Source organism: Larimichthys crocea, chromosome XVIII (assembly GCF_000972845.2).
Source record: "Larimichthys crocea isolate SSNF chromosome XVIII, L_crocea_2.0, whole genome shotgun sequence".
Lineage (NCBI taxonomy): Eukaryota > Metazoa > Chordata > Actinopteri > Sciaenidae > Larimichthys > Larimichthys crocea.
This window is the reverse complement of record NC_040028.1, coordinates 11,050,251-11,075,120: the sequence shown is the minus strand read 5'-3', so window position 1 is coordinate 11,075,120 and position 24,870 is coordinate 11,050,251. Positions and strand designations below refer to the sequence as shown.

At 42.7% G+C, this 24,870-nt stretch overlaps 1 protein-coding gene across 6 annotated transcripts in view; it reads left to right on the top strand.

The window, feature by feature from the left end:
* The window catches only part of dip2a (disco-interacting protein 2 homolog A), a 76,555-nt gene that overhangs the window by 38,183 nt on the left and 13,502 nt on the right, over window positions 1–24,870 (top strand). For 3 of the 6 annotated variants that reach the window (XM_019267039.2, XM_019267038.2, XM_019267040.2), the window contains exons 2-18: window positions 5,119–5,190; window positions 9,444–9,563; window positions 9,646–9,765; window positions 13,132–13,401; window positions 14,752–14,889; window positions 15,725–15,766; window positions 18,005–18,124; window positions 19,116–19,313; window positions 20,218–20,309; window positions 20,842–20,952; window positions 21,883–22,006; window positions 22,087–22,196; window positions 22,365–22,467; window positions 23,055–23,119; window positions 23,574–23,667; window positions 24,211–24,330; window positions 24,499–24,613. In XM_019267039.2, coding sequence (XP_019122584.1) covers window positions 5,119–5,190; window positions 9,444–9,563; window positions 9,646–9,765; window positions 13,132–13,401; window positions 14,752–14,889; window positions 15,725–15,766; window positions 18,005–18,124; window positions 19,116–19,313; window positions 20,218–20,309; window positions 20,842–20,952; window positions 21,883–22,006; window positions 22,087–22,196; window positions 22,365–22,467; window positions 23,055–23,119; window positions 23,574–23,667; window positions 24,211–24,330; window positions 24,499–24,613 — 2,014 coding nt within the window. The remainder of the gene's footprint in view (window positions 1–5,118; window positions 5,191–9,443; window positions 9,564–9,645; window positions 9,766–13,131; window positions 13,402–14,751; window positions 14,890–15,724; window positions 15,767–18,004; window positions 18,125–19,115; window positions 19,314–20,217; window positions 20,310–20,841; window positions 20,953–21,882; window positions 22,007–22,086; window positions 22,197–22,364; window positions 22,468–23,054; window positions 23,120–23,573; window positions 23,668–24,210; window positions 24,331–24,498; window positions 24,614–24,870) is intronic. The other 3 variants (XM_010743142.3, XM_027290912.1, XM_019267044.2) reach the window with 2 other exon arrangements.

Sequence of the window (24,870 nt, the reverse complement as noted above, 5' to 3'; positions counted from 1 at the left end):
TTGAACGAGTGGAATAACGCACAAAGCTGTGCACCGTGCACACCTGAAATAGGTAAACCGTCCACTACAAATATGCACGGGAAGGATTGCAGTGTCTGTCTCAGGTAAAGCTTAATCCACATGTGTAAAACTAATATTTGTACGCAGGATAGCTAAGCTAAACAACAGCTGGCTACATCTGCTTTTTCTGGATTCAGCACACACGTCTGGAGAGTAAATGCTACCCTGCCTAAATATTTAACTGTGGTTTTCTGTGGCTGAAGGGCAGAAGGCTTGGTTTGCTGGCTTTGGTAGCAGTGTTGGCACAATGTGGGTCAGTCTGGCACAGGAACTCACATTAAGGGTGGGTGGGGCCACATCTCTGGCTGTCTGTCACTGAGGAAGAGAGGGAGGCAGTATGGCAAAGACACCAGGGGTTTTTATTTCAGGGTAAAGAACATGTTTTTGGACAAATGGACAAAATTAGCATCGCTGTAATCATCGTGGAGTTTTCTTGGTATTAATGTTTAATGTCTTAAACGATCCAATGATAAGTCAATTAACCAAAACACATTTATGTTGATAATCAATGATGATACCAGTTGTAGTGTTGCTAAATATGTCAGACTCACAGCCAAGCAGGCACATAGACAGTCTGCCCTCATAGCTACACAGACAAACACACACAAACGCACACACACACACACTCTGGCTGTGTGGGTTGTGTTTTTTAATAGGCAGCCAGCAGGAGAGGAAAACACACAGATGCAGGGCTTTAGACAGTGAAACTGTTGCTGCATGACTGTCAAAACATTGCTGCCACTAGTGTGTCTATATGTGTGTGTATCTATGTGTGTGTTTATGATACACAGGGGAGATAGTTGAGAGCAAGTGTTGACGTCCCTGTGTGACTTTCTGCCTCTAAAAGAAGAGAGAAAGTGCGTGTGTGTGGATGTATTAAATCTTAATCTTAACTGGTCTTATTAAGGTGAGCCTCATACCCTAACTAAAGCCAGTCTCACCATCTTCATCCAGAGCTTCGTTATCCGTCTTTAATGTGTTTGCGCTGGTTTGTGGAGGAATGTGCTGTGTTTCAGTATTTCCCTCCCGATTGAAGAGCTCCGTCTGGGCAGATGTAAGGTAATTCTCTAATGGGCCCCATCGGAGGAACAGCTCCACTCAATAGCCATCAGTCAGTTATGCTCAATAGCCATCAGTCAATTAAAGTCAATAAGACAAAGCAGAGGACAGCGGGCTCTCTTGCTGTCATTGTTCAGTGTGTCACAAGATTGACCGTTTCTCTTTGGAAATTGGATTCAGTGCAGAGTCAGAGGAATGTTTACGGTAACAGCGTTGGATGATGTTCCAGATAAAAATGCCTCTGGTCTCTGGGAAATAAAATCTTCTCACTCCCACTTCAGATGGATGGAGGCTAGTTTCACAAGACCAGCATACTATTAAAAATGTGCCCTTCCCGATGATGATATGGCAGCCAATATAGTGAATTCTTGAGCTGAAATTAAAATATAATGTGGATTCTACACTGATATAATTATGCAAATAAATGTGTTAAAGAATATTTAAGGTAAATATTCTTTAACATGTTTAATAATCCAAATAATGCAACTTTACTGAGAGCTGCTTCTTCTCTCTTGCTCTGTGCTGCTTGCCTCAGTATCGTAAAACGCAGTAACAATAATGTATCACCGCAAGCAGCTTTTCTGCATTATACTGGAGGAAGACATACTAGATAACATTTATACCAATATGTCTGCAATGAGCCATTATCAGGCGGGCTCTATTCAGAACTGCTGCAGGTAGTCAGAAAGATGAGGTCAAAAGATGACAAGAATGCTAATAATGCTGAGCCACGTGGAGACAGTGAGCCCTTAAAGGCTGAGAAGAAGGTGAGGAGGTGAGAGTGGAGGGATAGAGGTTACAAAGGAGGTGGGTTTTGATGAAAGTGGATGCCGGTTCAGAAAAAAATACTTCCAGCTGAGCCCCTGCTGATCTCTAACCATCGTGACATAAGAGACCCCTCCTCTTTGGTTCACGCCACCCTCTTGTGCATCTCCGTCTTTGACACATTCGTTCTCGGTTTTATTTACTCCAGCCCACCACCCCCCTATTCCCTCAGGTGGAAACATACCCTTTCCCTTTTTCTTTACAGCTCAATTACACAGCAAAGCCTGTAGTCAGCACAGAACGGTGACGAGGGCCAAATGAAGTGTTTCCCCCTCTGCTGTAAATATTCTCTAAGCTGCAGCTCGCCCCTTGTGATGGAGTAATTTGGTGAAGGTGCTAAGCTTCCCTCCCCTCATCCTTCCATCTCTCTATTTCGCTGCATCCCAATATCCCCCTCTCCCCTCCTCCTCTTTTACTCCCCAGGCGGCAGGACACATATTGACCTTTGAATCCTCCCATGGAGGCACTCAAAGCTCAAACAGAGAGGGGAAATGGAGTGTCTGTGTGAGAATACAAAAATAAATAAATAATGCAGTCACGCAGACATGCACACACAAATACATGTGCAAACATATGCAAACGGGCTCTTGTTTATTCACACACACACAGAAAATATTGTGATCCTTTGGTGTGTCAGACTTTTTTTTTTTTTTGGTTTGGTAAGGGTCATTGTCTACCATTGAATGCTTGAGTCCATTCCTACATATTTAATGACGGAGCTGTTTGTTCTCAGTTCAAAAGATTAGCTTCACTGAGACATAACTTGATGGATCAGTGTGGGCAAAGGGGCCGCTCGGCCACCGAGGCCGCTAGCCAGAATTCGGAGCTGGAGCGGAGAATAGCCCTCTATTGTGTGGTTGTCAGGCCGGTTGGCTGGCTGTGGTGCGCACACTCAGACAAGCTGGCATGCGCGGAGACTTATACTGTTGTACACACATACAAACAGAGACACTTATCACCAGAAAGAGTCAGTGTCAGGTCAGCCGGCTCGGCCTGTGGACAGCGCTGTATTGTTGCTAGCCTCCAGCTCTCCTGGACATTTAACAGTGCAAGCATTCAGCTGTTACTGGTGACTCAGGACCAGCGGGCAGCACAGCAACCAGTGTGACCAACAACACCTGCCTTCACACTATCACACTGTTGTGGTCAAGAAGCTCGAGGAGCAGAAAAACCGCCAGATAAATCAACATGACTAAATATGAAGGGCAGATGATGGCTTATACGACACGGGCGTGTTTACACAATACACCTTTTAATAATACAGATCAATAAAGGAGCAAGCAAAACATAGTATTCCCCATAGTGAGATGAATAAATGGGATCACATGCAGATTTTAATCAATTTGTTCTGTTCACATGGCCCTATTGAACTTATTGCTTTTTCACTTGACCTGCACGCTGATGACCCCCACCGAGAGCCTGTAGAGATGAATGTAAATGACACAGTGTGATCCCTATTCATTGGACTCCAGTGACTTTCATGAGCATTTGTAGCTTCCGGCCAAAACAACGTCACGTCAAGTTGCTGTTTGACTTTGACACTCCTTGTAGCCCGACTGTTTAACTGGAATATTTTCCACAAATCTTTAGGGGATGTTAGAGCTTGTTAGAGGTCATATATATATAGAGATATAGATATATATATATAGATATATATATATATATGAGCATAGCTATGTAGACACTCATGGTTTGTGTGTTGAGGTGCTGTCAGTTAGACGTCTCCGTGTGAATCAATATGTCCTTTGTCTGTAAAAGAGCAAGCCTCCACCTGATCAACCCACAACAGTGTCTGGTTTGCAGGAACACAGTGACATTCCCAAATCAACCACACACAGCCAAAACATTAGCCGGTGACCTACTTCTGTCTTTTGAACAGGTCCCATGTGGACATGTTTCAACATTTTTTTTTGGCATTTGAGTGATGAGTTTAGTTGTTTTTATGCTTTTTACGTCACACTGCAAAGAGGCTGCGTTCTGTTGGTTTCTTCAATAAAAGGGCCTTTCATACTGTGTGTAGTTGGTGAAGCAATCCGCTACAGCTGGGAGATGATCAATACAGCTCTTTCTTTCCTAAAAATTGATACCTCAAGTTACCGATCCGATACCAGGATGCTCTTATTCACAAATTGAAAAACTGTATACCTCACCGTGTGAAGCTGATTTGAATATATTTTTTTATGTTGGGTATCATGAGGTCAGAGTTGCTGTGGCAAACACTGGATTGGTGCTGGCAGTAACTCAGTCAGATTGGGTTGGAGATGAACATCCGATAACATACTGATACAATGTTCAATACATACCTCCCTGTCACATTCTGATGACGATGATGTTGAAGTAGTTTATTATTGTGTCACGCGTGGCCACTATGCCGAGCGTGCATATAAACCAAATTATGTTTAGCAGTTTGCATGACCTAACAATGTGACTTTGTCCTCTGAGACAATATGAGTAACCAATACAGAGGCAGTGCTGGGGTTGTGTCAGTTTCGGGAAATCATGGTCATCTTTTTCATCACTATTTTCACAACGAACTTTGCTAGGTCTAGTGACCGTTAAGAAATTTGTTGTAGGTAAATTCCAGACTTGGAAAACATCCTTTGAAATAGGACTATTAAAATAACGTGCAGCTTGATCTTATTTAACAGACCGCCTTTTTAATTATGTGTCGGGAGACAACTGAGGCGGATTCGGTTCATGCTGACATCAGCAGTATTTTTACCTCTGGTAAAAACGCTTGGAGGGAAAATGTTTCCAGTCGCACCAGACAAATGATCTTTTAAATGCCCCTTGCCTCGCCGATGTTCTCATTCAAGTATTCAGCAGGAACTTCGCCACACTAACGTATCAATCAACGGACATGTGTGACAATCGCAAGGTCATTTCCTCTGTGTGTGTGTGTGTGTGTGTGTGTGTGTGAGAGAGAGAGAGCGAGGGAGACATCCAGTTGGTGAAAGCTGGTCATCTGCTGCTGCAGCCCTCCTCTGGTGCCCCGAGGTGCCAGTGTAAGCAGCCTGGCAGTGTGTTCCTGAGGCACTTGTGCACACACACACACACACACACCACAAGGGCACGGCTAAGCTAATGACTCATCTCTCTGCCCCCCCCACCCCTTCTTCTCTCTCTCTCTCTATCTGTCTGTTCCTCTGTATTGCTCTGTCTCTGTCTGTACAGGAGACATCACTCAGAAGGGCTATGAGAAGAAACGAGGCAAGCTGTTGGCACCGTACATCCCACAGATACAAGGTAAGACACACAGGCCAGCAGGGAAGCATGTGCTGTCCAGAACAGGGTTTTTATCTTTGCTGCCTGTTACTGTAGCATAGCAGTTAGCACAGTGTCCTTGCAAGAGCAAACAGAATGGGAGAAAAAAAAAGTTAATACCAATTGCTGTAGCATCATTTATATATCGCATATTATATTTAATAAAACAAACCTTATTACAGCTTACAGAGAGAAGTTAAAGGGGGAAAAAAAAACATCAAAATCTGAGAGGAATAAAAATCCCAAAACATGAGCAAACAGGATAAAAGCAAAGCCAAAACTAATTGGGAGTTAATGGAATATTTATTTGAAACCAGAGATACCAGATGGTGCATCACATTTGGCACATCTATACTTTATTCATCTGGTTAAATCATGTGTCTGCTGGTGCGTCTTTGATTCTTTGAGTCTTCTTATTAATGCCTCAGCTCTGCATCAGCCATATATCATAGTGTATGTTGGGGCCAAGTGAAAATAGACGCTAACTAATCAAGTCAAGGAAGACGCGCTGTGATGGAAACATTAGGCGCCTCTGCAGGAATGATAACTGAGCTAGATTCGATTGTTCTCATAATGCAAATCTCTTAAAAACCTAACCAATAATCGGAAATGATTATGAATTTAGGTACGTTATTCAGGAGTGTTTTGTTTTTTAATCCTCATATTTTTATCATCCGTTAGGCCTAGGGTGGTTGAGGTATTAACTTAACAGGGAGGCGTAAAGTGTCCTAGCGGTTTGTTGCTACTTATTATACTGTATGTCTTTGGTTGTAGACTGTGTCGAGGGGGCTACATGCATTTAATCATCATCGTATTCAGGATATTTTTAGCCCAAGTCGTGCTGTTGGTCAGTCCCAGCAGCCTCAGGCAGACTCTAAGGTCGAGGTGGTTTGCGGTGAATCCCAGAGAGGAGTCGCTAGCTGTATAGTTCATACTTCTCCGTCCTCTATCCGGGGTCCATGGCAGTCTTTGGTTTGGCCTGCTATCAGAACACCAAGCCTCAGTGGAAACCAGAGTCTGGTGTGGGTTGCTTGTTCGAAGGCTTTCCACTGAAGTTAGCAGGCCTGTTATTTAGCTTGGGTGGATCGTCTCTTTCATTCTCTGTGTTTCTCCCTCTCTTGTTATCATAGATTTGTTTCCTTTTCTGTCGATACATTCAGTCTAGATCGCAGTGCCTAAAGAACGGAAGTGATGGATATGAGGCAGGAATAGATGAGCTTTGGGGTGGGTGAGATTCTTCATATTAAACACATGGATGTGTTGGGAATTAATGATGCATCTATCAAGCATAATGAATCATTGGGTTAGACTTCAACAGCTGCAGGATTGAAACAGGAGACCAGTAGGCTTCTGATCTCTATACAAAATATAATAGGACTGTACTGTGCATCAGCATTTGAATGTAAGTTTATCTCTATAAAGTAATTTTTGTATCGTCTCTGTGAGTGTACAGGTGTTGTGCCCAGTCTTATCTTCATTTTCTGACTATGAATACAGTTTCTAGAGTCGTAGCTCTTCAAACTGAATTTCCCATCCATTCATCTGTGTTAGGCACATGTCATGTCATGTCACACTATTGTGATCTTGATGCAACCCATTAGCGAAGTGCGTTTCCTCTCGAGTAAGACACGGCACACGTGTCATCAGCCGCCGCACCGGTAAGCGTTGTCCTCAGACAGGTGCTAAAAATTCATCAGGATACGCTGCGAACCAATAACAACATCTGCTGTGACGGAGCACCCCTCTGATTGGCTCAGTGCGGTGTGTCTCTGAAGCGTGTTCTGCCCAGCAACCGGGTCTGGTGTCCTGGCTTGTTTTATAGACCTGTCTCCTCTGGGAGCTTGGGAAAGGCTGCTGTGTGACTGGGCTGTCAGAGCGATATAAGGGACCAGCATATATTAATTTGTCTATCCACGCTCAGGGGATGCTGCGTGTGTGTGTATGTGTGTGTATATGTGTGTGTGTGTGTGTGTCAGCCTCCATGCATCATGTCCTTAAATGTCCTCGGGCCTTATTGAACCGTGTGTAATATTTGAAACTTGTGTTATTGAATAGATTAAGTTGAAGCGTGTGTGAATGTTGCTCAGCATTGCAGTGTGTGCTGCCGCTGTCTGAGAGTTGCTGACAGTGTTGAGCTCACTGATCCCCACTAAGCTGCCGCTGAAAAGCAAGGCGAGCTGATGGCTGGCCGGGTGTCTGACTGGCTAGCCAGCTAGCTGTTGGATCTCGCTGACAGAATGTGACGTGGTGGAGCTCTGTCCTCAAAAGACTGTTTTCTAATGGGGTATACTTGCAAAAGCAGCCACTCTGTGTAGCCCATTTGGTCACAGGTCAGTAAAAGTTGCAGCATCACGGCAACCTTAAAGCTGCCCACAGTGTTTCCATGGATGCTTTTTAGCTACACTGTTAATTTAAGTTGAACTAAGTATCAATCAACAGCCAATGATAGGGGCTGTGACTCCCTAAATGTCAGCTGAAGTGCGTGAATATAGCTGGATTGTTGTGATTTTAATGATGACTCACTCACACTCAGTCATTCTGTGACACCCACGGTTATATATTTTCTGTATAAATTACTCATCGCTGTAGCTATTTAAAACACTTTAGCAACAGTGGGGGTGATGCCATGAGTGGTAGGCATCAAGCGACAGTAGCAGTAAAAACACAAGACAGCATCTTCTCATGATCATCATGCAGAGAAATAGGTAGTGCAGAAGTAAAGGTGGGATTCAGTTTGTGGTCTTGGTACTGGTGGCTTATTGGTTGTGTCTGCATATTTGACCATGTCTTCACATCAGATTTGTTGGAATAAATTAAAAGACAAATATTTTATGTAAATTTCAAAGAGTGTTCTGTTCATTTTAGCTACATTCCCTGCAAAACACCAATGTAGCATGAACCTGTAGTGTTTCAAATGTTTTAGTTCTTATTCTACATCGTCACCTCCACATGGGCTTAAGTACTTACAAATATACAGTAAATTATATTTAGTTATTTGTTATGCTGCTACCTTGATTTATATATGCAAGTACAAAACATGCATTGTTTGGGAATGATAAATCTTGTTGCAAGTACAGCTACAGGCGGTCTGTAGGAGGCTGTGCAAACATGGCACAAGATGCTATTGTTTATCAAGACAGAGCCACAGAACTACAGAAGCATCCTTTTAAAACTTTATACTCTGGTTTGTCCCACTCTCAGGAAAATATACTGTATATTATAGAACTGTAATATCAGATGTATTGCCATAAATTATAGTACGGATGTTAGATCTTCCTGTTCCATTGTGTGTAAAGTGTGTGTCCTTCAGCTCTGACTAAAATAACTGCTAAGGTCTTTTATTACCCAACAATGAAATACAAGCAAGTTGTGGGTTGTGCTTTTCTTTAGTCATATAAATATTACATGATTTATGTGTTCCCATAAAAGAAGGGAAGATGAAGGTGTCTTGTCAATAATTAATAGTTCATTTAGATCAAACTGGTCATGTACAGTACAGTACATATTCATCTCATTTAGTCATTTTACATCCTGCATGCCATGGGATTCAAGCTCATCAGTATTCTCTCATGAGTTTCTCCTTTACATTTATTCTTCCTTACATACTTCAGATACGTCGACACAAGAGCAGAAGTGAAGAAAAACTGAGGACTACTAATTGAGCTCGAACCGTGACCTTCCTTCTGGCATTAGTCTTGGGTTTCCCGTCTGATCCTAACCACGAGTTATTTTATGAAGCGCAAATGAGAATTGCATAAGCTAAAGGATGAATCACTGCCTGCGTCAGGCAGAGCACAGAGAGGTTGATGAGTTTGAGAGTTTGATAATTTTAGAAGGCTCTTGTTAGAAGATGTTGTCTTTGACATTCATGGTTCTTAATCACCTCCTTTCTGTTACGTCTGTGTCATTTGCATTTACTTCCCTTGGAAAGCTGGAAGGCAGCTGGAAAACTGCAAGAGAGACGAGATTAATTAAAGTGAATACTTTCTCAACTCCAAGCTACTTTATTAGAAGAAAGCAGCCTAAGTAGGGGATTACCATTAAGCTTGCGGATACTTTATCTGGTGGGTTCAGCAGCGTTTCTCTATGTCCAAGTCAAATTCTCCTTAAAGAGTGCATGTGCTCATATTTCTCATATTGATATGTCTATATTTGAGCATTAGAGGAAGCTGTAACTTCTGTTTGCGTATTGTTATAAACTGCCCTGTGCCTGCTTTGGTCTCATCTCTCTGCAGGTGTAGATCCTTCTCTGCAAATTGACAACAGGATCCAGGCCTCCACCCAAGCTGTTCTCCCAGGTTCCAAACACAACAAGTCCCGGGCAGCCAACACCCGGGATGAACGCTTTAGATCGGGTAATCATGTGTTCGTACTGCCAGAGAGTTCCGAACGCCTGGTGCTCCTCTGTTGCTAATCTGTGTCGATGTGCTCTCTTAGATTTGCACACAGAAGCCGTCCAAGCAGCTTTGGCAAAGTACAAAGAGAGGAAAATGCCAATGCCCTCCAAGAGACGATCTGTGTTAGTTCAGTCTTCTGTTGAAGCATGCACCCCGCCAGGTGAGACCTTTTTAAACCTACTGTTCAGCAAGGGCAGAGTTTATCCACACAGCACAGGTTTATGCTCATGCAATGTTTTCATGTGTTCCCATGAGCACTGGAGTGTAGGATGTTGACACTCTGTTGTGTCCAGTAATCGAAGACGATGTTGCCACGCATTTGCCACTGGAGAGAAATGTGCAGTCTGATGAATGTGTCCATTCTTTGTGACTATAAAGGATCCAGTTCTCACTGTTGTGTTTCCAGGCAGACCTTCCCACATGAGTTGCATAATGGGTGCATAATCAGATTTTTAACATGGTCTCAAAATGTCGACCTTTTTCCTGCTTTTATAACAGTTTGTATTGTGTGGGCCTGTTCATTTGAATATTTGTCATTTTATTGCTTTAGGCAGCTTCTTTTTTGTTGAGATTTTCAAAACACAAAAAAACAACAACCCAAAAAACGTTTCTGTTGTTGATTTTGCCTGAATACTTACCAAAAAAACTTTTATCTTTAAATCAGTAAGATATCTGTGTAAGACTTGATGACAGAAAACTTATCTCAAACACTGCTGTGGCTTCATCATTGCTGTATAAGAGTTAATTGGTGGGGGGCCTCAGAGCCTCATGTCTTGGGTAAAGAGAGAGGACACAGCGGTGGAGCGAGTAACCGGATTAAGAGCTCAGACACTGGAGTTTGAACAGGAGAAGGAGGAGGCTCTTCATGGTGGTTTTCAGTCACTCTGACTGATCTACTGTAATCTATTGGGGCACGGTGCATACTGTAGGTATCGGGGACCATAAAGTTTGGCCTCTAAAGCTGCTGTAGAGTGATGAACAGATCCCGTTGTTGGTAGCTGTATTTGGTGCACGTGCACATTGATTGAACTTTCTCCTTTTCCATCATACTAATCTGCGGTGACTGGTTTATATGTGATCACACTGTGTGTCACTACATGACTGATTGTGACAAACCAGTAGTAATGTGAGCAAACCTGTTTTTATACTGCTGGTCTTGTCATTCAATACAATATGGCATGACTGGATGATGGAAGCCTTATTCATTAACACAACATTACATAACATAACTTAACATTACACAGTTAACGTAGCCAAGGTACAGACCAATACTTACACTACAGCTTAGTTACACTATAAACAAAATATTGGAACTCATACATAGAAAACCATGCAAAAACCACATGTATGAAAGCCTGACATTAAAGTTTTCCTCAAATGTTTTTGTAGCCATGCATTGCTCTGATGTTGGTTTATCAGTCAGTCCAGCATTTTGGTCCAGACAAGGATGGACTGCTATTAAACTTGGTACAGACATTAATGATCCCCCAAGGATGAAGCCTGTTGATCTCTGTGATGCTCTGATTTCTCCTCTTGCACCACTACGAGGTTGACATTTGTGATTCTGACTGAAATGTCTCGGCCGCTGTTGGATTGATTGTCATGATTGGTTCAGACGTGAATTGTTAATCGCTGGGGGTGATCCCTGTGACTTTTCATCAGGTCAAAATGTCTGCATTTTTGTTGATGACCAATTACCTGCAAAACCTCTGTCTCAGCTGTACTTTGTGCAATTTGTGAGGAATTTGTGAATTTTTCAGGCACCAACAATATGTAGTTGTTCCAGCCAACAGGATTGTTCAGGCACCAACAATATGTAGTTGTTCCAGCCAACAGGATTGAATCGATTTTCTATAGAAACAAGTCAGTGAAAACTGTTTGCTCGAGCACAGTATTTCATTGCTACTCAAGAGTAACTGAGATCTCTGCATATATGCGTCTCAGCTTAGGTTTTCTCTCTCAAATCCTCCATCTCTGCCTGTCTTTCTCTGTCTCACACTTCACTGTGTATTCCTGTTTTTGTCTGTTTATCTGTGCACTAACACTTTTTTTTCTTTTTCACTTTATTTCCACCTCTCTGTTTCTACTTTCAGTTTGTTTCCTGACCTCCTCTTTCCCTCTCCCTCTGCGCAACTGTGTCAAGGTTACTGAGATAGGGAGAGAGATTGGATAGAGGCAGAGGAATAACAAACAGAATCATAAATGTGAGATAACCCCCATGAGTCTGCTGGTTGTAGAGACTTTACATTTTAGCTCGTTATAATCAAACCTCCTCCAGCCTCCCTCTGACAGCCTCTGCAAGGCCACGAGGTTGATGTGTGATAGTTTCTCAACTCAACTTACTGCGTACATACTGTGAGTGATCAGGAGGCAGAATAATCACATGAAGGTTGACATCATCACACGTGCTGATCGCAGACACAGACCTAATCTCTGTTCTCTAAATGTCTCTTCTCATCTTTCAGTGGACTTGTTTTCCATATTATTCAGTCTTTGTTTTGTAAAATATGCTTAGACTTCAGTGTAATATTTTAAGACGTGAATGAGTTTCGTACTTTTCCTGGAGGCTGCAGAGCATGACTGATCGTGTGACCTTTTGTTGGTAATTTTGAAAACAGTTGTTTATAAATTGGAGCATTTAATATTCCCGAGTGGATGATGCCTGAGTCCTTTTAGCCCTTTCATTGCACTCAGCTCTCAGCAGAATACAAAGTCTCAGACTGGCCTGCTCTTGTGTTACTTTCAGTGATCCCATCGAAAGAGCAGACACTTTTGGGAGCTTGGCAGATGAAGTCGAATGTGTTCGTTTTGAATGATCTTTACCTTTTTTATTTTTTTTTAAGTTGTTGCTGTTTGCGCTGATTTTGCTGAAACTCACAGTTGCCTCTTGGAGAGGCAGTAAAATCATCAGTGACCAAGCCATGATAATATACGCATAGATTACACTAGTTTTAAGTTAGTTTAAGGTTTTATACATCAACATTAGGTTGTTAAGGACATTTCAGTTTGTATATGTATTATATGCAAGTACAGTATGTGTATATATTTTTTTTTTTACTTTTTTTGTAGCAACACCTTCAAACAGGAATACCAGTGTTGCTGTCTAGTTGAGTGTGTCTAAAAGAGCACACAATATGTTATTCATTTTCTTTATGCAATACCTACTATATAGTCATCATATAGTTTGTACCATATATATGTCAAGAGCCTTTGTTAGTTGTATTCATTTTGATTATGTTTACTGTCTACCTTTAGCGTGTAAAAACACTCTGGGGCTACTTTGATGGGCAAATCAAATGCATACTCTACCAGTGAAGCCGTAAGAAAAACAAGCATCCTTCAGCTTAACAACATCTCCATTGAAAACATCTGACCATTCCACTGGCTTATATGTACTGTCACCAGTATGTATAAGTAGAATAATGTATCATCAGCATATCATTCAGCAGTCTTCCATTGCTAGTTTTTCCATCTTGGTTTTTGTCCACTGTTGTGACGCTGCCCTGTCTTGACCTGTCAAACACAGACACCTCCTCAGCGTCAGAAGACGAGGGCTCGCTGCGCCGGCAGGGACGTCTGGCCACCTCCACGCCCTACCAGGGCCACGGCCACCCAGCCGTTGAGCACTGGTTTAACCGTGTCATCCAGGGTTCGTCCACCTCATCCTCCGCGTCATCCACCTCATCCCACCCGGGAGGGAGATCCGTCACCACCACCAACACCACTGCCCACGCAGCCCTCAACGCCAACGCTGCAGCTACCGCACTGGCCGATCTAATGGCACACACCCAGCTAGGTCAGTGACACACGCAGCCTCACACGCCATCACATTTCGGTTGGCAGATCTGTATGTTCTTGTCCCCTTTTAACTGATGCAGCACTCTAATCCAGTCAGTCCAGAGGCGAATACCTTTTGCTCAACATGAATTATTCCCATTCATCGTCATTGTGGCTGAATTAGGACGGTATTATAGAACTAGAAGGACGTTTTATGCCAAGTTAGGAAGCAGTATTAGATGCTTTAAGTGCTGTTCAAGTGTGCAGGTAGGAGAATCCTCAGTTAGGTTTTATTGGGGGTAAAATGACTAAAATCTGCAGTCCTTTAAGAAGCTTACAGAACCATCTGCTTAGCTGTATGGTTTTGAATTCCCCCGTGAATCATGTCTGCAGACAGGTTTTTAAAACTTTTTCCATTGTCTTACCTTTGCTGATATCATAAGAACTTCAGCGCGTTCTATTATCACCAGCCAATCCGAATTTCTGTCTCATCAAAGCTGATGTCTGAACTGTATTATGTTGCTCAGACTGCAGCTCAGTCGCAGACAGACAGCAGTGTCTTATACATCTGCTACAGTCAAGGCCACATCTCCCTCCAGGTACACAAAAGCACTTGATGAGGCAAGACAAAAGGGAACCAGACACAGTGTTTTAATTCATGTCTCTCTAATTAGTCGTCTCCGTCTGCCATCTCACTGTCATTCAGTCATGTGAAAGGGTTCACAGCCACTTCCCCGTCAAAGCTCCTCGTTCCTCTTAACCATGCGAGTGTCACAAGCTAGTTAATGAGATTCAGGGGATTTATCTCCATCCGTCTCCGTCTCTCCACAGTGGCAAAGTGATATGGCGTCTTCTTCGCGTATGTGTGTGTGTGTTGTGTGTGCGTGTGTCTGTATGTGTTGCTGGCATAGCGATGTCCTATTAGGATGGCGCTGTCTGATTTCTGTCCAGCTTGTCTCTTCTCAAGGTTGCTGTTATAAAGTAGCAGCTGCGACTGGTGCAGAGCTGTAAATAAATCTCCAATATCATCCTGTTCCGTGGCCCCTCGAACTCTGATTTTGTCAGTCATCCACTTCAGAAACAGTGACACATACTACATCATACTACGCATCTTGTTCTCTGTAGATGCATTACTTGCTGAACTTAATGTATCTGCTGAACAAAAACATTCATTCATTATCATAGCAGATGGGTACAAACATTAAATCCTTGTTGCTTTTATGCACTTGAAGACTTTCACTTGCAGATGACAAAAAGGCTTTCAGCCTCTCAATTAAATTTGTTTGCAGGTAGATTTTCATTTAGCAACGATAGCCCAAAGTAGGCCTGGCGTTTGACCTTTTAACCCCCGACACCCCACTCACCACAGATAACCACTCAGCGCCCCCCGATGTGACGGGGCTGTCGGAGCGCTCCTCGCTTCACACGGAGCGGCCCCAGGTGGCCTCGGTGCGAGGCGTTTCCCGGGGCTACAACCACCACACCAGCGTCATGGAGACTGCAGATGGTGAGTTTCCTGCTTGCACACACACACACGCACAAAAACGCACACAACACAGAAATACAATCACCTCCATTCCCCTTTCTCCCCTGCTGTCTGTCCCTCTGTCCTCTCCTTAGTCAGTCTGCCTCTCAGACTGGCACAAGCTGCCGATTGACCCTCTTGCGTTGCTATGGTAACACTGAACCTCCCAGATCCGTTTTTGGAGGTCTATTTAGGAGGTTTTTACAGTCTATGCATTGACAATCCGGTCGACCAGTCCGTATATGTTCTTGTCACCCTTCCATCGTCATTCATCCATCAGAGCTGAAATGCTGCCGTGAATTATTTTCCAATATTTTAATACGCTAGCAGCCAGGAAAAAACGGAGCACTGCTTCGACACAGCTATTACCTTCCTCCAATCCATCGTCTGTCATTAAGAATGTGCGCCTTGTCTGGTTTTTACACTGCTAATAAATGCTAAACCAGCTCAGCTCGGCTTGACACGTAGAAGAGAACGGATTTGTTTTTCTTTTTTAATCTGTGGACTTTTAAAATATGGAGTGTCATTTTTATCTGTTTCCGTTTGGCTGCTCGGTGTTCAAGATGTTTCAAACTCACACCTCGTGTGTAGGTTTTCCCACATGAGCTGTTAACATAAAATGACAAAAAAATGAAAACAGATGAAAATGCTATCTTTGTTGTTATGGTACGATACAACAACAGTCTGTCTGTTCTTAAGCCTACTCTCACCTACGTCTGGCTGCTGGTAGATTTTCTCTATGACACATTTCACACATTGACTCACACACAAGTTCACAGGACTGTTTCACTGACATCCTGATATGTCTCTCCTCCAGGCTGTGAGTGGAGAGGTGAAGGATCCCTCAGTTTAATGGATGGTATTTATAACTATTCCTCCAACTCCATGGCACTCGGCTGTATGTGCACTCTGCTGCGTGTGCATTTGTGTTTGTGTGTGTGTTTGTGTTTCTGCCTTCGCCTCCACTGTCAGGTCTAGCACTTGTCCAAACCGTGCGTTTCTTCCAAAAATAGATGCAAAGCTGCAGTGAATCCAGTCATTAGATTTTTGTGTGTGTGTGTTTGTTTAATTGAGTGTGTTGCATACAGCTTTAGCATTTATAGCATCTTCAAGCTATGTCTAAGCTAAATGCTCTTCAAACTGATCGCGCTGAAGCAGACTGTGTGAAAAGGCCATTTCCGTGACAGGTGTAACTATTCATTGATGGGGGTTGTGAATAATTTGCATGTTGACATACTGGTTTCTGTGTTCACACCGAGACACCAAGACATGTCATGTTCCTCACTACACTCTGTAACACAAGCCTGCTAGCCTGCAGCCACACAGTTAGTTCTTTGACAGCAGACATCTAGCACTGTTGCCATTTTCACAACAACACATAGTTTGGTGTAGAAAACATGCCACACAATAACCTCAGTTCCATCTGTGCTCAGATACTAACGCTCAGTGTGTTGGTGTATGTGTTCTGTATGGAGCATGGTGCATTATTGTCAATAAACCAAAACAAACAATGCATTAATCCCACTAACAGGTATTGTGTGTGATGTATAGCTGATATATCTTAATCCTCAATCCTCCAGTGTTTACCGAAAACTATTAAAAACACAACTCAGGCACTCATCTGGTCAGCCTGGTGCTGTAAATGCTCTCTAGGGTACCAAATGTGTTTTAATCCACGGCTGCAAATAGTCCCAAACAAATGCAGCGTTTCCTTTGAGTAACATTTGATATAGGAAATAACTCATTTTGAATGTCTCCAGTAGAAACAAATATATTTAAGACTGAAAGCCACACAGTGTAACGAAGACAAAAAATATTAAGAGACGGACTGACACATTGTTTTTAGTCTTTCCAGGGATTTGTACACATTAATGACAGGCTTGTTCTATTATGGTCAGCAATTCTGTGTACTGTATATAGACCGAATAGACGAGACCCAATGTTTCCTACAGTAATTTAATACTGTGGATGGATAACCTTTGAAATGAATACATTAATTACAGTCTTGATCACAAGCAGGTCCTGGCCGGCTGTGATATTAATGAGATATAAATGCCCTTGAGTGGGTGGGTTTCAGTCCCCTCAGATGTTGTCCTGTGTGTCTGGGGGCTTTCTAATTGGCCCATCAGGTGCAGCGCTGACCCCCACACGCCTACTCCCAGTACATCTGTCCCTACACAAGGAGGCAGAGTGTGTCTGATCTGGGCTTATTATAGTAAGATAGATCATGCAAGCTGTGTGCAGCTGTGGCCTTCGTCTCCTGTGGCTGTCTGGAATGTCTGACATAGACCACCCTTCCCAAACTAAGTATGAATTCATATGGAGGAAATGATGTCCAATGATGATTATAGTCTGCACCATCCAAAATGTAAGGAAAATCTAACTGGACACTTAGACTTTTCTGTCATTCTTAGTCTGTTGTTTTTTCCCTTTTCGTCTCCTGTCGTGCTCCTTCATTCATGTTCTTCTGTCTTTACAAATGTACGATTATTGTATTTATGCTTTGGTTCGGCAGTTCTAACATAATTGTCAAATGGCTGTCATATATTTTGACTTGACTGGGGTAGAGTTGATTTTGGCTTCCCACAATTGTGAATTCTGCAGAGCGTATGTGAAGCAGACACCTTTTGAGAGATCTCATGAATCACTTATTGCTTTGTTGCTAGGCAGCAGGCGAAGAGGTTCCCCATTTCCTGGTTTATTTAGCCTGTGAGGTTTGTCAGTGACTCTAGAGTGACTGAAAGGCGGCGACCTTAGACCTCCAGGTGACTGTAGAGGACCTCGTGGTCCACTGTTTTGTTGTCCTGCTACAATGTGAGTGACAGCTGGTTGTCCTCTGTGGTTGTCTCATTAGAGCACCCCACTGACCTTTTTCTCTTTTTCTTTCTTATCTGTCATCCATTCCCTTTTCCTTATTTCATAAATCTTCTGTATCCCCCCACCTTCTCAATTACATCTATTTCTGCCCTGATATTATTATTTTTTTCCCATGTCTGTATTTCTCTTCACCCCCCCCCCCCCCCCCCTTTTTTTTTTTCCCCTCCCCCCCCCCCCCCCCTGCCCTTTTCTTTTCATCCCCTCCACTCTCATTGTGTAGGTGTTCCAGTCAACAGTCGCGTCTCCTCCAAAATCCAGCAGCTGCTCAACACTCTGAAGAGACCAAAGCGACCGCCGTTGCGAGAGTTCTTTGTCGACGACTTTGAGGAGCTTTTGGATGGTAAGCTGCCCTGAAAGTAATTACATCGCTTCTATTAAATCAATAAATCATGCCAAAAAGCATCCTTCTCTCTGTGGCGTGACCAGCATACTGATCAGAGACTTCATCTGTGAGCAGTAGCTTTCCAGCAGGAGTTTTCCAGCTATGGTTATTTGGTAATTTATCAAATTCTTTCTGCAGCTGAGCTAAAAGTGTCACACTGACCTCACCACGCCTCACAAATACACAGTCATGGTAACACTTTTAGATCAGTGGTTGTTATTTTGTCTCTGGGAGGACCTGAGACCACCAGGTGTGCTAAGGGAGAGGTTAGGGAATTCTGTGTATAGAAACACACATAGTGGACCGGCCGTGTCTAACCATTTCCTCCATTCCAACCAGCCCCTTGTGGGTTTTGGGTGGTACTATGCCAGGCTGAATAAACATTGTGAAAATGAATAAGTGGCAGGAATAGTAATACATCAGCAAGTAATTGTAAAGCCCGCCCTGACTCAGGCACAGAATATGTGTCATGGCAAAACCTGATTGGTCTGCGGAAAAAACACACAAAGCTGAAATGGCAGCAGGCTAGACACTATCTGTTCCTGATAGAGGTGTTTTATTTGGCAGGGACATCTTGCCAGCTCAGTTAAACAGCACTGAATTCCACTTATCAGAGAGTTCAGGGGGGTGTATGGGGAGAACAGCGATGTGGAGATGGAAGTCCAAATCAAAGAGTGAGAAGGGTGCTTGAAGGAAGGGAAGGTGGAAAGATGAAAAGAGAAACCTGTGCCTTTCAATAAGCTTTCTCAGAGACTGCTATCTGAGGCAGCTAAGACTGATAAGGACAGCTCACCTTTAATCCTCCAGCTTCATCCATCTCATTGTCTTTCCATCCTCACACGCCTTATATCACTCTGCTTACCAGCCCACCAGGAGCTAGTTTGTTGCTCAAAATATCCATTGAACTACACACACAGTGATGCACCATCCTCTTTCCCAACGTATTTAGTCCAGGAGCCAGATCCCAACCAGCCAAAGCCAGAAGGCCAGCAGATGAGTCCCCTGGAGGGAGAGCATCACGGGGTGGTCAACAAGTGGCCTCCCTCCTTGCCAGCAGCCTTACAACGGTGGGGCACCACTCAGCCCAAGAGCTCCTGTCTGACGGCACTCGACAATGCTGGCAAGCCCGTGTACACACTCACCTATGGTAGGTACCAACCTGTGGATGATCCATAGTGTGGATGCAAAACAATATCGCCTCTTGTCAGCCATTCTTTGCATGTTTTGTACAAATAATAGACAAGATGTGTCACAATAGCAGAATTTTAAACTTTAATACAATATATTAAATATTATAAATGATGCTCAATACCACTTTTTGAAACCACGGCAAAAAAAGTCCTAGGCACATAAAATAGTCACTGAACAAGTATTGAGCACCAGTCGCAGTGTTTCCCACAGAGTGACTGTGTAACTGTGCTGAGTTGTATATTTAATTTGAATACATTACCATATTTTTTTCAGGTCATTTCTTATGTCTTTTAATTATACCACCTTATTTTGGTGTTTACTCACAAACTTCTTTAACCCGCTCACCTCTCTTTTCCTTCTCTGTTCCACACACACACCTACACCTTTGTCTCTTACTACACACACACCTGCTCGTCCCACCTCTCTGTCTCTGTCTTACCTGCATTTCTGTTTCCACAGCAGCAGGTGAGCCAAGTGTGGGAGAGGCGTGTTGTTAATGACGTAGCCTAGCGAAACAATTGTGGTACCATTTGGCATGGACACCAACCACGTGTGTTCACTGACACTTTACCTGCTCCGCGCCTCTTCAACATAATACTAGATAATGCCTCTCCCTCTCTGTCACTGCAGCAGAGATGTGTGAATGTCAGTAGACTACACAGTTAATCAATCGTGGATGGTGTTGCTTTGATTATAAATCAGCTTTTTTAATAACTTTGTGAATAAGGAAGATCTTATCGTTCAAAACATGTGATATCGAAAGAGATTCTTTCATATATATAATACCTTGTTTTCACATTGATTTATGTATCTGGTGTTGTTAAATGAAATGAAATACTTGACACTGCTCACCTCTGCAGGTAAATTATGGACCCGCAGTCAGAAACTGGCCTACACTCTTCTTAACAAGCTGAGCACCAGGAATGAGCCTTTGCTCGTGCCTGGAGACAGAGTAAGTCATGATATGAAACTGTGTTTAATGGTGGTTGTTTGTATGTTACATTCATTTTTGCATTTTACTAAGGCTCCTAAAATGCTATTCAGCAATAACAATTTCCAGACATACCAATATAAGCAACGATCAACAGTTAAATATGCAAAGTCTGGAACCATAGTGAAGTACCAAGACTGCATTTCTCTGAAAAATAAAGTAGTTTTGAAAATGAAGTTGGGAAAGAGGAGAAAGAAGAAAAGTTGATGGCTGGTCCTTGCACTGAAGCTAAGAAAATCTGTTATTATGAAGCCAGCCTACTTCAAATCTTGATGTTTCTGGTTGTTCCCTTTCAGAAGGCTATATTACAGCACTCATGTTTCATGTTTCTATGACAGAAACAATATCACTCCCTCATTACTTGTGAAGGGAAGCAAATGTTGTGGTTTCAGACTGTGATCGCGGTACTTGCTGCACATCAGACCTTTTACTTCAAACAAGAACCATGAAGCATGTCATACCTTAACATGTCATGTCTCTGATACGCCTGCAGGTTGCACTTGTTTTCCCCAACAACGACCCAGTGATGTTCATGGTGGCCTTCTACGGCTGCCTCCTAGCAGAGTTGGTACCTGTGCCTATTGAAGTGCCACTCACCAGAAAGGTAAACGCAAATGCAAATACATGTATGGTGATTTCTAACATATATACAGAAGCCCTGAAGAGTAGTAGTGACCCCTGCTGGGGTTGAAGGAGGGATAAAATGTGTATAGTTGTTGTTTCAACACAGATGTTTTTAGTTTGTACTGAAGAACCTCTAACTTCTCGGTAATGTGTTGCATGATTACAACTGTAGCAGTCACATTATCTTTTAAATGTTCTAATTAAAGAGTCTTGTAATGCATTGCGGTTTGCTGCACATCGATCAGCTCCGACTGAACCAGATACATCCATATTAGTTACACAGGCTGAATATTAATGCCTTGATTGTCTTTTATAAGCATGCTGTTTGCAGATGCTGTGCTGTAATTAATGAGATTTGAGTGATGTGTAATTTCAGTCAAAATATTACATCACAGGCCAACTGTTCTCCGGAGTCACTCATGCTGCCAATTCACGTTTTTTGTTTTCTCCTTTCATTTTCTATCCTGTTTTTCCTCCTCTGTCTTTTTCTTCTCACCTGTTTTTTCTTTTTTTTTTCCTTTTTGTTTTTCTTCACAGTATGGTTTGCGCAGCACGAGTCTAGCTGTAAGCTAATTTGTGCAGCCAATCAAATATGAGTGAGCGTGTGTCAGATCTTGGGCTTTATTATTGCTGCGATTGGGCTTTGATGCTCAGCGGTAGAGTTTTTAATAGTGATTGGCCATCACTCTACTTTCTTACCTGCTGCTGCTTTGATGTTCGACGCTCTGAGGTTTCATCGTCCTTCTTTCTCTCTATGTTGCAATTGTCACATTCCCTCAGAGCATCTTTCTTAGAGCTTTCATGTTCTGAATTTTATTTGTCTTAATAGTTGATTGTTGTGTGGCAGACACTGTTTGCCAAAGTTTTTGACAGGTTGAACCTCAGGTTTTCATCCTCTTTGCTCTCCCAGGATGCAGGCAGTCAACAGATTGGCTTTCTGCTGGGCAGCTGTGGCGTCACATTGGCACTGACCACCGACGCTTGTCAGAAAGGCTTGCCTAAAGCACAAACGGGGGAGGTAGCCACTTTTAAAGGTACAGTCTATTTTCATTTTGACTGCCTGTCTGTATTGTTTCATTCGGTTTGAACTGACTCCACCGCTCTGTCTCCGCAGGCTGGCCGCGGTTGCTGTGGTTTGTGACAGATGGAAAACATGTTGTGAAGCCTCCGAAAGACTGGCATCCTCCGATACGGGAAGCCAGTAATGACATAGCCTACATAGAGGTAAGTGTGGTTTTTATTGATGTTTCCAATAAAACAAAGACAGCTTTATTATATTTTCATTTATTTTCTGTGTTTTTAATATATATATATATATTTTGTTCACATAATCTATGTCTCATTTTTCAGAATAAAACTGTTCAAATGTTTTTTTCTGTTTCCTTCACCCAGTATAAAACCAGCAAAGAAGGAAGCACTATGGGGATAACGGTGTCACACTCAGCCATGCTGGCTCACTGTCATGCCCTCACACAGGCCTGTGGCTACACTGAAGGTGAGGATGACACTTTGCATTTACTTCTATAGTACCTGTACCTTATTTATATATTTCCCACCATTTCTTTATTTTTATGACAGAAAAGCATCCAGTTGCGTTGGCCTGTGCAGAGAACAGACCACTAAACCAGAATTAGTAATGATAAAAATGTAGGGATATGCAAAAGAAATGCATACATTGCTACTGGAGCCAACAGAGAGCACATTCATCGAATTAACCTACTTTATAATGTACAACATACAGACTTCCAGCTTCATGTTGCTCACAGATCTTATCACAGTATAATTACAGTCTGGTTTGATGAATGCAGCTGCTCAGCTCGTTGTGTTTCTTTCTGTCGGACCTGGGTCAGGTCTGCTTAAAAAGAAAGAGAACGTGAGGCACCTCCTCTCCTCCGGTGTCCCAGTTTTGCTCTAAATAACTGCACCAGCAGCCCCTGGTGATTCTCCAGGCCTGTCTCTGAGGCTTGTTTTGTGTAAAAGCAATGGGATGATTTTTTCAAGTCAAGAAAAGAAATGTCTAAAACACTTTTTGCCTTCTAACCATCACCAATCCTCCTTTTTTTTTTTTTTTTTTTTTTCCAGCTGAGACCATAACCAACGTCCTGGACTTCAAGAGAGAAGCGGGATTATGGCATGGTGTTCTTACTGTGAGTGATCTTGAACCTAAGCTACCAGGACGGTTATATAATCAGATATAGAAAAGATGCACGCTCAGTTTAAATAAAAAATCTGATTTATCTGACTTTTTGCCAATGAGGGCTTGATTAGTACGGAAATATATTCAAACTAATGAAGTCCTGATGGGCAGAAACGTCTCATCTTATAGCTGAATATTCAGTTTCTTCCAGCATATGCCCAGTTTTGATTAACTACTTTAAAACATGCAGTGAGATTTACACTAATTTATAACCTGTTGTTGCATGTAAACATTTCTAAAATCACACAGCGGTAGCACAAACATGATTTTATTTACACTCTTAACAGTAAGTGATAAAGTCTTGTCATGACTCGCAGCTTATGTACAGTGACATCACGTAGTTATAACACACTTGTAACATATTTTGATGCTGATGTGATGCTTCGTGTCTGCTCCCCTGGCAGAGTGTCATGAATCGGATGCACGTGATCAGCATTCCTTACTCCCTGATGAAAGTCAACCCTCTCTCCTGGATACAGAAAGTTCACACATACAAAGGTGAGAGTCAAACCACTCTACTTTCTTACTTGTGTAGTATTATACTTATAAAGTAGCATTCATACAGAGCAGTATAGGTTTTTCACATTAAAAGTACCTCGAGAAAATGCTTTTATATCTTGCTTAATGGTGAAATGATTGTTTACTATATCATTTTGTTATTGTTGTTAGTGTCTATAAGCCTGCGTAAGACCAGCTTTGGCTTCCAGAGAGAGTCTGTTGCTCGTTACAGTTTTGATTCTCACTGCAGATTTGACAGGACTGGATGGATTAAAGCAATAGTTTGTTGGACTCATTGATTTCTCGTTCAGTTGTATTAGCCCGGTGGAGGTCGAGGACAGGAGGCCTGCTGCACTGAATAAAATCCGTCCTCCTCCTCTCTGGTCCAAGCTTAGCTGAGTCACCTGTTGGCAACTGAGTCAGACCACGTTGCTATTTGCTGTCTGATTTTGCGATCTGTGATTGGCTATCCAGCTGGATGACAGAGGTGTTGATTGGGTGATTGTATTGCGAGCCTGTCTCCTTGTCTTGTCCCCTGCGCAGCACGAGTTGCGGTGGTGAAGTCGAGGGACATGCACTGGTCTCTGCTGGCCCAGAGAGACCAGAGAGACATCAGCCTGAGCTCCCTGCGCATGTTGATCGTAGCTGATGGAGCTAACCCATGTGAGTCCACCTGGAGATTCTAATTAAAGAAAATAACCTTATAAACACCCTGAAGCCACAGGCGATTATCATTGATTTGCTGTATTTGTGTTGTGGTTGTTTTTCTTTTTGACTGACTCTGTATGTGTGTATACATGTTTGTATGTGTGTGTGTCTGTGTTACCACAGGGTCGATATCCTCCTGTGACGCCTTCCTAAACGTGTTTCAAGCACGTGGGCTGCGACCTGAGGTGATCTGTCCATGTGCCAGTTCTTCAGAAGCCATGACTGTCGCCATCCGCAGGTGAGCTGCCGTTACTGCAGCTTATAAGAACAAAAGCAACCCACTGCCAAATTGCACTACTCTGATTTCTACAGGGAGAGGATGGAGATTTTTGCTTCTTTAACACAGAGAGGAACTGTAGGATTTTACAGCTTTCTGCTGATCAGTAAGGGAGAAGGATTAGGCTGACAGACAGACTAAAAACACATGCTTCAAATAGGCAAACTGGCTCTATTTCTTAAAATGAGACGAATATGTGAAAGCTTAGAAATGTTGTA